The 12,189-nt window shown below is 30.5% G+C and overlaps 5 protein-coding genes across 5 annotated transcripts; 1 reads left to right on the forward strand and 4 right to left on the reverse strand.

The window, feature by feature from the left end:
- Window positions 1–749: 749 nt before the first annotated feature.
- Mrpl43 (mitochondrial ribosomal protein L43) lies at window positions 750–1,670 on the reverse strand. The gene is made up of 4 exons (XM_074258202.1): window positions 1,451–1,670; window positions 1,287–1,393; window positions 1,019–1,224; window positions 750–953 (listed from the first exon to the last, which is right to left on the reverse strand). The coding sequence occupies exons 1-4, from the start codon at window positions 1,585–1,587 to the stop codon at window positions 840–842; spliced, it is 564 nt and encodes a 187-aa protein (XP_074114303.1). The 5' UTR covers window positions 1,588–1,670; the 3' UTR covers window positions 750–839.
- A 41-nt stretch (window positions 1,671–1,711) lies between these two features.
- Window positions 1,712–4,666, forward strand: Mlh1 (DNA mismatch repair ATPase Mlh1). The gene is made up of 4 exons (XM_074258197.1): window positions 1,712–1,992; window positions 2,067–2,130; window positions 2,296–3,370; window positions 3,486–4,666. Exons 1-4 carry the CDS (start codon window positions 1,880–1,882, stop codon window positions 4,505–4,507), a joined length of 2,274 nt encoding a protein of 757 aa, XP_074114298.1. The 5' UTR covers window positions 1,712–1,879; the 3' UTR covers window positions 4,508–4,666.
- Roe1 (grpE protein homolog, mitochondrial Roe1) lies at window positions 4,505–5,931 on the reverse strand. The gene is made up of 4 exons (XM_074258201.1): window positions 5,747–5,931; window positions 5,053–5,479; window positions 4,896–4,979; window positions 4,505–4,742 (listed from the first exon to the last, which is right to left on the reverse strand). The coding sequence occupies exons 1-4, from the start codon at window positions 5,830–5,832 to the stop codon at window positions 4,635–4,637; spliced, it is 705 nt and encodes a 234-aa protein (XP_074114302.1). The 5' UTR covers window positions 5,833–5,931; the 3' UTR covers window positions 4,505–4,634.
- A 493-nt stretch (window positions 5,932–6,424) lies between these two features.
- Dhx15 (DEAH-box helicase 15) lies at window positions 6,425–10,123 on the reverse strand. Its single transcript, XM_074258620.1, has 8 exons — window positions 9,963–10,123; window positions 9,070–9,415; window positions 8,151–8,978; window positions 7,672–8,053; window positions 7,407–7,529; window positions 7,145–7,335; window positions 6,906–7,068; window positions 6,425–6,806 (listed from the first exon to the last, which is right to left on the reverse strand). The coding sequence occupies exons 1-8, from the start codon at window positions 10,010–10,012 to the stop codon at window positions 6,679–6,681; spliced, it is 2,211 nt and encodes a 736-aa protein (XP_074114721.1). The 5' UTR covers window positions 10,013–10,123; the 3' UTR covers window positions 6,425–6,678.
- A 294-nt stretch (window positions 10,124–10,417) lies between these two features.
- Window positions 10,418–12,115, reverse strand: LOC141537571 (nucleoporin Nup43-like). The gene is made up of 6 exons (XM_074258615.1): window positions 11,882–12,115; window positions 11,628–11,732; window positions 11,418–11,542; window positions 11,057–11,330; window positions 10,752–10,998; window positions 10,418–10,654 (listed from the first exon to the last, which is right to left on the reverse strand). The coding sequence occupies exons 1-6, from the start codon at window positions 11,996–11,998 to the stop codon at window positions 10,485–10,487; spliced, it is 1,038 nt and encodes a 345-aa protein (XP_074114716.1). The 5' UTR covers window positions 11,999–12,115; the 3' UTR covers window positions 10,418–10,484.
- Window positions 12,116–12,189: the final 74 nt, after the last annotated feature.

Here is a 12,189-nt window from a genome sequence, read left to right on the forward strand (position 1 = left end):
TATATATATATATATATATATATATATATATATATATATATATATATATATATATATATATATATAATGCAAGCTAGTGTAATTTTTCACGTACAAAATATTGTTTAAATTCACCTTATCATAAATAAATTATTAATAAGAATTTTGTTCGATTGTACATGGTTAGAACAAGATTACACTGGATATCATCTTAGATTATACTCAATATAATCCAGATTATACTGAGTATAATCCAGATTATACTGAGTATAATCTAGATTTTTTGTAGCTACTATCTGAAATTTTTTTTCACTACCGATATCACTGAATATAATCTGGGATGATATCTAGTGTCACCTTGTTCTTTCCGTGTAATAGATAATTTTTTTTTTTTTCTCACGTAAGCGTGATTTCGACGGTCTAATTAGCAATTGGTCTAACTCTCTATTATTTCCAATTACCCTTAGATATTAAATTGTTTTTTAAAGTGATAATAAATTTTCAACAAATTGTTTTTTCGTACAAATGGAAGATTTTATAAAATAGAGTTAGACAATTTGATAATTAAAACGTCTAATTTGTTACCGTAAAAACCAAATAATTATTGAAGATATATTTTGCTACTTTTATATTCAATGTCATGTCTAGTATCAGTATCTGTAAACAAAAAGAAAATTTTTTTTTTTTATAATTGTAATAATTTTAATTACATTACTTTTTTTTTTTTTTTTTTGGTAAATTCTATCAATAATGTCATTAGTCAGGGATGTTAATATTTATATTATGAAATAAAATTGTTTTATATTCATCGAATAGTCTTGGATATATTTAAATATTTATAGAATTATAAAATTAATTTTTTAATTAATATTTTCACCAATTGATTTTGTCGGGTGATTTTTTTCAGCTTGATACATTTTTAATAAAATTTCTGTTGCTGTCGGCTTTTGATCTGGTGCTGCTCCAAGTTGGTTCTATTAAAAAAAAATTTTTTTTAATTAAATTAATAAAAATAAAATAAAATTTTTTTTGGACTTACATCTGGGAATTTTGTGATATTATTAATAGGATTCATAAATGTAAAAGGTGACCAAGGGCCTTGAATTGAAGGGAACTCTGTGTGCCACATTTTACGTAATCTCATAGCCGAGCCGTCCTGAGCTTGAGTCCGCATTAACTCCAGCCATTTTTGAATATGGACACTCTCGAAATTTTTTACAGCGACCCAGTGTTTTTCACCATTTACTTAAACAATTAAAATATCATTATCATTATTATAAATAATAAAAAATAATTATAAAACTTACAATATTCAGCAAGCAGGACAGGAGTTCTGTGTCTCCTAGGTTTGACATAAACAACAACACCAGGATTTTCTTTTGCAAAGTCCAGTAAGTGATTCTCCAAAAAATCTCTAAAAATAAATTGTCATATATATTTTTTAATTTAAATAAATTATTATTATTGTTACCTCATTCCTTTGCTAGTAGGATAGCTTTTGCAAAATTTAAGAGTAATTCTCTGCAACTGTCCAACATAACGACCAATTCCATTGCTCAAAGGAGCGCGAAGAAATCCTGATTTAATTACTAAGCTGCGATTAGACATTTTTTATTTATTTATTTATTATTAATTATATTTTTTCACTGAAAACACCAGAGAACTCCTTTTTGTTAATTTATAACCTATAAATAAAAATTAAATATAAAATTCCAAGTTTTATAGTTGACAACTTTGCCGTTAGGTAGCGCTACGTGGTTAAAATTATAATAACAATAGTAACGTTGCTTTGTCAGTAAATTTTATGGAGTAACAGTTGAAAATAATAATTATTTATTTTTTTAAAAATAAAAAAGAATTTTATGTTTAAATATGATTAATTTGTAACAATAATTATAAAATGGCACTACCGGGAAAAATAAAAAAATTAGATCAAGTGGTTGTCAATCGAATTGCTGCTGGTGAAATAATTCAAAAGCCGGCTAATGCGTTGAAGGAATTAATTGAAAACAGGTTTGTTATTTATTTATGTTATTAATTATAAATACTTATTAGTTTTAAATTATTTAATTTATATTTTATTTTAGTCTTGACGCAAAAGCAAGTGACATTCAAATAACAGTTAAAGATGGTGGATTAAAATTATTACAGGTAAATAAATTTGAATTAAAATATTTATTAGTGAGTAGTAAAAAAAAAAAAAAATTTTATTTGGAGTTAAATTATTTTTTTTTTTTTTTTTTTATATTAATATTAACAGATTTGAAAATTCTTTAATAATTAATTAAAAAAAAAATAAACAAATAAATTTTCCAGATCCAGGACAACGGCACTGGAATCTTAAAAGAAGATCTTGAAATAGTCTGCGAGCGTTTCACAACGAGCAAGCTATCATCTTTCTCGGACTTACACTCGTTATCAACATACGGTTTCCGAGGTGAAGCATTAGCGAGTATCAGCCACGTAGCGCAGCTGACAATAACGACAAAGACAGCGGAGGACAAGGTAGCTTACCGGGCGAGCTACGTCGACGGTAAGCTTAAAGGTTCCCCGAAAGCGTTGGCAGGGAACCAGGGTACAACGATCACCATCGAGAACCTCTTTTACAACGTCCCGCAGCGTAGGAAAGCTTTAGACAACATCAGCGAGCAATTTACCGGGATAACCGAGATAGTAACCCGCTACGCGGTCCAAAACTCTTCCGTAGCGTTCACCTTGAAGAAACAGGGCGAGAACAGTCCGTACGTCCGGACTCCCAGCAAGTCTGACAAAGCAGACACCATAAAGCTGCTCTTCGGGCAAGCTGTCGCTCGGGAGCTCATAGAAGTCACTTTGGAAGACTCGGTCTACAAATTCAAGCTCCAGGCGCTGATCACAAACCCAAACTACTCCAATAAGAAGCTCGTCTTCTTGTTGTTCATCAATCACAGGCTTGTCGAGTCGACTTTAATTAAAAAAATGCTCGACGACTTGTACTCCATCTACCTGCCGAAGAAAACTCACCCCTGGTGTTACATCTCTCTGGAGATTGACCCCAACAATGTCGACGTCAATGTTCATCCCACAAAGTCACAAGTAAAGTTCCTCCACGAGGAAGCTATTGTTGAGAGAGTCAAGGAGACGTTTGATATTAAATTGTCTTCCAACAACGCCTCCAGGACTTTTTATGCCCAGGCTAGGCTGCCACAGGTTGACCTCTCCAGGGAAGCCTTGGGCCAAGTCTTGCCTGATCTTGCCACTGGAGCCACTGAGAACAAGGACAAGGGCAAGGTTCAACCCAGTAAAATGGTACGCACTGATCATCAATCGCAGAAGCTTGAGAAGTTTAATTTTACTGTCAGTTTGGAAAAATCTTTGGTTGATCAATCGCTGGAGGGTGAAATAGAGACAGGTAAGATTTTTTTTTAATATGTCAATATAAATATGTCAATGGTTCTCAAGATACAAGCTCATTTCTTAATTAAGAATTTTTTTAACAATAGCTTAATTGCATGGTAATTTTTCAGATCCTATTGAAGAGCTTAAACCCGAGGAGCCAGTTGTAGTATCTAAAACCGCCGAGAGGGCTCTCAAGACAGTCCAAAAATTATTCGGGTCTCAAGAGCCCGCTAGAGAAGAACCTCCTCCACCTGAAGATAGAATTATCGAGTTAAAATTAACCCCAGTGCTTGCTGAAATTCCTAAAATTCCTCTGGAACAAACTCCTGATTTTTTTAAAACAGTTCAGGAACAAAGTTCTGAATGCGCCAATCTGGAGTCAATCGAAGAGGAAAAAAAGTCTGCAGAGACGTTCAAGTCCTACTCTGTAAACTCTTACCGGCGTCCGGTAGAGTTGACAAGTATCTTGAGACTAAGGAAGCGAGTAGAAGACAACTATCATCGGGGGTTGAGAAAAATATTATCTGGAATGATTTTTATTGGGTGCATTGATGAAAAATTGGCTTTGTTCCAGAGCGACGTCGATCTTTATATCTGCAAAGTTAAAAATTTAGCCGAAGAATTGTTTTATGAAATAATGCTGTATGACTTTGCGAATTACGGAGTGCTTAAATTTTCTTCGGCTTTGTCCCTCGTGGAACTTGCAAAAATTGGCTTGAAGGACAAACATTTTGGAAGTTCCTTGGAACCAATCGCCGAACAGATTAAAAATTTATTGGTCAGCAAAGCTGAAATGTTGAAGGAATATTTTGCAATAGTGATCACTAAAAATGGATACATAAAATCTCTACCAGTTTTACTGGAGGATTATTGTCCAGATGTCGCTGGAGAACTGCCGAAATTTGTGGTAAGACTCGCTACTGAAGTTGACTGGACTGAAGAGCAGAAGTGCTTCGAAGGAATCTCCAGAGAAACTGCGAGGTTTTACAGTAATGTTGATTTTAATAAAGATTGGCAGCATTTAATAGAATATGTTCTTTTTCCGGCGGTTAAAGAAAGTTTGCTTCCGCCTAAAGAGTTTGCGCACGACTCTAGTATTCTTAAGATTGCTAGCTTACCTGATTTGTATAAAGTATTTGAGCGGTGCTGATTTTTCGAATTATTTTTTCTTTATTTTAATGCAAGAATTATTGCCTAAGGATTTTACAGTAATTGTTGGTTTTTTTTTTTTAATTTGTAAAAAAAAAAAAAAAAATTAAGATGTGGTCCGGTTTTAATTAACCTTTAGCTACTCCAACTTGAGCTGGCCTCACTAACTTATCGTGTAATTTGTAGCCGATTTTTGAGACTACTACTACGGTACCTGGGGTTTTGCCTTGGACCTCCTGTAAAATTATTTTATTGTATTTATGGTATTGTATAGTTAATTGTATCTAGATAAATGCAGCCTAATAATAATAATAATAATAATAATAATAATAATAATAATAATAATAATAATAATAATAATAATAATAAATAAAAATAAATTAAAATACCTGTTGGAATAGCGATTCATGATCTTGAGGATTAAACTTCTCATCCAGAGGATTTAATGAAATCAACCCATGTTTGGTAAATACCTTAAACCAACCAAAAATAAAATACCTTGATATTTTTCGTAAATTAATAAAAATTATAATATAAAACAAATACCTTATGTAATTCCGCTTCAGAAAGGATCAACCCTTCATACAAATTCTTCAAATGCTGATTTGACTCAGTCAGCTGATCTTTGGGGACACTTTCAGTAGCCTTGCTCAAAGTGTCAGCGACTGCGATCAAGTCTTTACAAAATCCTAGAATCCCAAATGTTCTGGCCTCTTCAATTTGCTTGGTCAACCTGATCCTTAAATTTTCACGGTCAGCCAACGCTCGCTTGTACTTGTCATTTAAGTCACTAAAACGTTCCTTCATTTCACTCAACTCTGCACTTAATAATTCCAACTCTGACTTTAATTTGGCTTCATTTTCTGTCAGCTGATCAACCGGTGGTGCTGAACTTCCTTCGTCAGCTTTTTTTGCCTTTGTGCTGAATTTATTTTTTTGGTAATTAATATCGAGCACTAAATTATTTCGCGTCCTAAAATTATATCAAAATTAATTTAATTATTTTATAAATTCTAAATTATGACAAAAAAAAAAATTGACATTTCATCATTTTTAAAAATAAAAATTTCAATTTTTTTAAAATAATTTTTTTGTTAAATAAAATTAAAAAAGTCCTAAATTTAACGTCAAAAAAATAAAAAAAAATTATTTTACTAATTTTTATAAAGCTAACCTCACTTTTACATGCGTGATTTTTTTTTTTTTGGAGTAATTTTTTAATAAATAAAAAATACTTAACCTCAAAATTGTCCGGGTGCTGATGTAAAAGTGGTCTAAAGAAAGTTTAGCGAGTCTTCCAACCATTGGCAATGTTATTGAAACCATTTTTGGTTTAATTATTTATGATATCACACAAGTTGCTGCTTTGTAAGTTCTACTGCGTCGGAGAATTTTTTTTGAGCATGTGTAGAGAGAGAAAAATAACTTTCATTCATTTTTATAAGTACCTATATCAGTGTGAACTTTAATTTACCCCCACTACTATTTTTTTGTAATACTAGAATTTAATTTGCGCGCGCAAATTTAAATTAAAATAAAAAAATATTTAAAAAAAATTGCAATTTTTTAAAAATAATTTTAAATAAAAATGAAACAATTTTTTTTATCTAATATTTTTTATTGGAATGAAGAGAATACAATTAAATAAATAAATATATATATATATATATATATATATATATATATATTTTTTTTTTTTTTTTGACAGCTATTGTTATTTATTTATTAATTTTTTATGCAATTATTTACAATGAAGTAATAAATAATTTAAAAAAACCCAAAAAAATATATGAAATTTATCTTCCCCAAAATAATTTTTTATTTATAAATACTTGTAACAAAAATTCACTTTTGATATTTTGTGCTGCATTAATTAAAAAACAAAAAAATTTTTTTGAAATAATAATATATAAAATAATTCGACAAAATTAATAATTTTATTATTAGGTAGATTTTTTAAAAAAAATGCGACAATGAAGGCAATAATAAGAGTAATGCCTTAATATTAATTTAAATTGATAATAATATATATAATATTAATTATATTTATAGGTGATCGGTGTTTTTGTCTTATTATTATTTTTATGAACATTAAACTGAACATGACATTAAAATATATTTTTTTTAGTCCTTAAATTATCCAAATGAACTAATTACTTAAAAATATAATATTTAGAAACCTTCTTGGTACTGTTTGGATTCTAATCTTGCTTGTATTACTTCTAATTGTCGTTTTGCTTCACATTGAGGGAAATTTTGGAGGTCGTAGTACTGCGGTGCTATTTTTAATAACCATTCAGCTGTTGAATTAAATAATATTATTAATTAATTATTTTTTATAAGCTAAAAAAAAAAAAAAAAATTTGCAATAATAATAATGAATAAAAAAAATAACTTACGTTTAATATCTGTAACAGTTCTTATATAATTTTTAGTCGTTAAAACAAATTCATTATAAATAACCCATTCTGGTTTATGATCCAAACAACTACTAGGATGTAATTGTACCATTTGATTGTCTTTTATAGTTAAATAATGTCCTGTTCTTTCTAAATGTGCAACCTATTATTAAAAAAAAATTATTTTAATTAATAAAATAAATAAATGTTAGAATAAATATAATAAATAAATAAATTACCTGCATAAAGAATCCATCAACAAGAGCTTTTCTAATATTAATGTAATAATCTTTAGATGTAAAATCAGTAGATGTTCTCTTCAACGAAAATCGATCCATAATTCTACTCAACTGTTGTCGAACATTGTCTCCGCTTTTTAGTGATCGGTAATTTACAAAATGATCGTAACACCACTGTGGATCTTCCATACCTGATAAAATTTTAAATTACCAATTAATAAATATTTTTTATAATAAAAATAAAAATAATAATAATACTTACTTTGTTTAAAAGCATGATAAACATTTAATAATGTCAAATGGTCCCCATCAATATGAGCGAATTTCATCTTGGCATCATCAGCAGCCTTTTTAGCTTCATTTGGTCTTACAAAACACTGTGGGACTAATATCACATCAATCATCAATATTTAAATCAATATAATAATTATTATAAAAATAATAATAATATTTTTTTTTTTTAAAGATGATAATAATAATAATAATAATAATAATAATAAATATCCCCGTTTTTACAGTAACATTACCTGACAACATAGCAGTGATACTAAGAATTTCATTGCTACAATTATGATTGCAAGAAGCAATTAGCATCTTAGCAAGCTGCGGGTCCAAAGGAAATTCCGCCATAATAGCCCCCAAGTCCGTCAAATTTCCGTCATCATCCAAGGCTGCCAAATAATTCAACAACTCCAAAGCTCGCATAAGAGTCTCAGGTGCTGGAGGGTCCATAAAATCAAAGTGTACCAAATCATCTATTCCCAATTTTTTTAACTGCAGCACAACGCTTCCCAAATTAGATCTTAAAATTTCTGGATAAGTATTTTCTTGCATTTCATTTTTGTACGCTCTTTCTGTATATAATCTGAAGCATTTTCCAGGTCTGGTTCTTCCAGCTCGTCCAGCTCTCTATATATACATAAATATATATTATTAATAATAATAATAATAATAATAATAATAATAATAATAATAATAATTTTAAAAATATAAAATAATTTTTTACTTGTTGAGCCGAAGCTTTGCTGATAGGTGACACAAGAAGGGACTCAACCCTAATCCTTGGATTGTAAACTTTTTGTTTAGCAAACCCGGGATCAATGACAAACACCACACCGTCAATAGTCAAAGATGTCTCGGCAATATTAGTCGACACAACGACCTTGCGGCCAATGGCGCCGTTGGGTTTGTTCGGAGGAGCCGGTTCAAAGATCCTCTGCTGCAAATTTGGAGGCAGAGTTGAGTACAGCGGGATGCACTTTAGTTCCCCAACATCCGGACCGAGATTGTCCATCTCGCGTTTTATCCGCTTGCAGGCTTCTTCAATTTCCTCCTGACCTGTCAAAAAGAGCAGCAAGTCCCCGGGGACTTCTTCGCACATGTGGATCTGGATAACAGTGCGGATAGCGGCCTCCAGGTAGTCCCGCTCGGGCTCCGGAGTGTAAAATATCTCGACCGGGTGGGTACGACCCGGAACATTCATCAGCGGAGCGTTGTCGAAATACTGCTGGAATTTTCCAGCATCCAGAGTGGCACTCATGATAACAAGCTTCAAGTCAGACCGTTGCTTGGTCACTTCTTTTAGGACTCCCATCAGCAAGTCGGTCGCCAGTGTCCGCTCGTGGGCTTCATCCAGCAGGATCACTTGGTATGCCTCCAGCATCGGGTCCGACATTCCTTCTCGCAGAAGCATACCGTCGGTCATGTATTTTAAAACTGTGTAAGGCGAGCTGCAGTCCTCAAAACGGATGCTGTACCCCACTTGCTCTCCCAACGTCACGTCCATCTCCTCTGACACTCGCTGGGCCACGCTCATTGCTGCTACTCGACGGGGCTGAAAGATTTTATTTAAATACAACATTAATTATTAAATTCCACGATATTTTTTTAATAATTTAAATACTAAAATTTAATTTTTAAAATACCTGAGTACAAGCTACACCCTTAGTTCCAGTCTGAATAGAATACTCAACGCACCACTGGGGTATCTGCGTAGTTTTACCAGACCCGGTCTCACCAACCAGAACGATGCACTGATAGTCATTCAGCAGACGCATAAAGTCAGCTCTGTACTCGAATACCGGCAATGTGATCCGCTTCTTATAAAATTCATAGTACCGCGGTGTGAAAGGTAACTTTGTGTACGGATTTATTTGTCCTGGTCCTGAAGGTGGGCACAATGATTTGTTCGCTCCAGTTGACGACCCTACTGCTGTTCCACCGGTTGAGGACGACGCCGAGGAACCGGCCATGTCTAGTTTAGCTTCCTCTCTAAAAAAAATTAAAAAATTTTATTAATAAATAAATTTTTACAAAAAAAAAATTATAATTAAAACCTCAAAAAAATTGTAAATACATTTTTTTTTTATTTTTTCAATAAAAAAAAAATTCTAAAAATTTTTAGAATTTTTTTTTTTTATTAAAAAATTACACATGCAATTTTTTTGTTCTAATTTAATTATTTAAAAAAAAAAAAAAAAAAAAAAAAAAAAATCAAAACTTTATTATTATTTTATCTTGACGCTAAATTTACACATGTCATTAAAAAGAATAATGGAGGAAAATTTTTCTACCGCTCAGCAAAGTATCACAAAAATTTATTCACCTGCAGATTAAAATAATCTGACACTTTTTGAACTTAATAAAAAATTACAACTGGATCTTAATTAAATTTATTTATTAGCACAACTTATAATTCTGCTAAAAATTCGGTAGCAATAATTTTAGCATCAGTGATAAAATTCTGGCACTGAACATGTAGAGCAAACGTGTTGGCGGGTTATTAAAAAAAATAAAACAATAATATTAAATATCTTACCGCTTTTTCTTGATAAAAGGGTCCAAAACTTCAATCCGTCGTTTCGACATCGTCTTTTTTTATTTAATTATTTAATAATTACAAGGGAAGTTTGTTTACAAAATTTCAACCACGAGGTGCGTCACAAAATGGCAACACACACCTTCTAAAACGACGAGCACTCAATACACAATATATTTTTTTTCTTTTTTTTTTTTTTTTTTTATATATACTTTTAGGACCAAACTGTAGCTTCTTTTTGGAGTTGAGAGTTCATACAGTTGAACTAGTGAAACTTTTCATTAAACTAAAGACTAATTACCTTTTATCAATTGTTTTATTGGAGCAAAAGCTTCGAGCGCCTTCAGAATTTTAAATTACTACTGCGCATGCGCGAAAAAAAATGGCGCTCTTTTTTAAAAAATTTTTAAAATCTGCCAAATTCAGTGTCATATATTTTTGTTTTGGTAATTTAATTAGGAGTATTATTTTTATTGAAAGTATAAATAATTATTTATTGAGTGTTTACAAGGTGATTATTAATTATACAATGATATTTTTTATGGTATACATTGCTTCATTGTCACAACCAAAAAGTAAAGTTGATCTGTCAATGTCAAAACTATTTATTGGTTTGTGTAATGGAGCGCATAATTCTGTTATATTTACTTTGGCATCTATTCCACGTGTTGCTAACCAATGACTGTCATTATCTGAAATTAATTAAATTACATTAATTTTTTATTGTAATAAATTTTAATTTATTTTAAAATATAAATAATAAATAAATAAATATATGAATAACCATACCAAAATTTAATTTAGAACCATGAACATTATTCCAATGCCACAATTCACCATTAATCGAACAAGTAAATAGATTATTAGGCCTGTCTGGATGGAACATAACTTCACTGACTGCTTGAGAGTGAGCTAAAAGCTGGGAAATTGGATGCGTACTCTGTCGCAAGTCCCAAACTGAAAGGCTACCGTCACCTCCACCAGCTGCGACTATGTGTCTTTGAGTCGGGTGATGAGCAATGTCCGTAGCTTCTGTCTGTAAATTTATCATCAATTTTTAATAATTGTTTTTATTAAAATTTTTTATCTTATACTTTAAGTTGATCTGGAAGCATAAAAGTCGTCGCTGGTGTATCCTGATCGTTCCTGAGGTCCCAAAGCTTCATATGTCCTCTGGTATTGCTTGTTAATATTTCATTGTGACGCAGAAAGTCTATACAGAGCAGAGAACAACTGTCTGCATTTTCTATAACCCTGACTGGATCTTTTTGCTGAGCAGTCAGCAAGTTTATTCTTCCATCTTCACCTACGGTAGCTATGTCTTGGTTAAATGTTGAGAGTGCTGTACAAGATGCATTTTCACCGGTGCTAAATTAAAAAAAAAAAAAAAAAAAATTAAATTGTTAATTTATTTATTAATAATTTTAATTATTTTTATTTAAAAAATTTTTATACCTAAAATAATGAATATTATCCCAAGTTGTAAGTTCCTTAAAAAGATTACCAGAATTTTCATCAATTTGTAAAAGTTTTACTGATCCAACTGATGATGAAGCAACAAAACAATATTTACTGATAAACTAAAAAAGAAAAAACATTTTTTTTTTATTTTTTCTTATTACTAATTAATTTATTAAAATAAAATTATTAAATAAATATAAATACTTGAATTTCAGTGACATCACCGACAAATGGATAAAAATTAACCGGAGCTGGGTAAATTTCAGCGTCTTCACTTTTTCTAAATACCCAGTAAGTAATTCTATTGAACTGGAAGAAAAAAAAAATAATAATAATAATGATTTTTTTTTTTAACCAAGAAATCATTAGAAAAAAAAAATTGACATGTAGAAATTTTAAAAAATTAATTTAATTAAAAAAAAAAAAAAAAAAAAAAAAATATTAAAAATAACACTTACTAAATTATTATCCCAACTTCCAGTAACAAAAGAATTAGCCTCGGTGAAATCTTGACGATTCCATCGAATTTTAGATATTTTTTCGGATGTAAAAGTCCCTTGAATATTCTCTGACATTTTTTTATTTTTATTTTGTACAAAAAAATTTTTTTAAAGTAATTATAATAATTATAAACACTGTTTATAATTTGTACCGAATTTTAGGTTATAATTCAGGTGTTGATAGTTGTGATTATGATTATTATTTAGCATTTTGCCGCGTTTATTAATTTATTTTTAAATTTGTTCGAGAGATGGCGCTGAGTGTG

This window comes from Cotesia typhae, unplaced genomic scaffold, assembly GCF_013202065.1.
Source record: "Cotesia typhae breed Kobodo isofemale line unplaced genomic scaffold, CoteBio_Ctyphae scaffold_91, whole genome shotgun sequence".
Taxonomy (NCBI): Eukaryota; Metazoa; Arthropoda; class Insecta; order Hymenoptera; family Braconidae; genus Cotesia; species Cotesia typhae.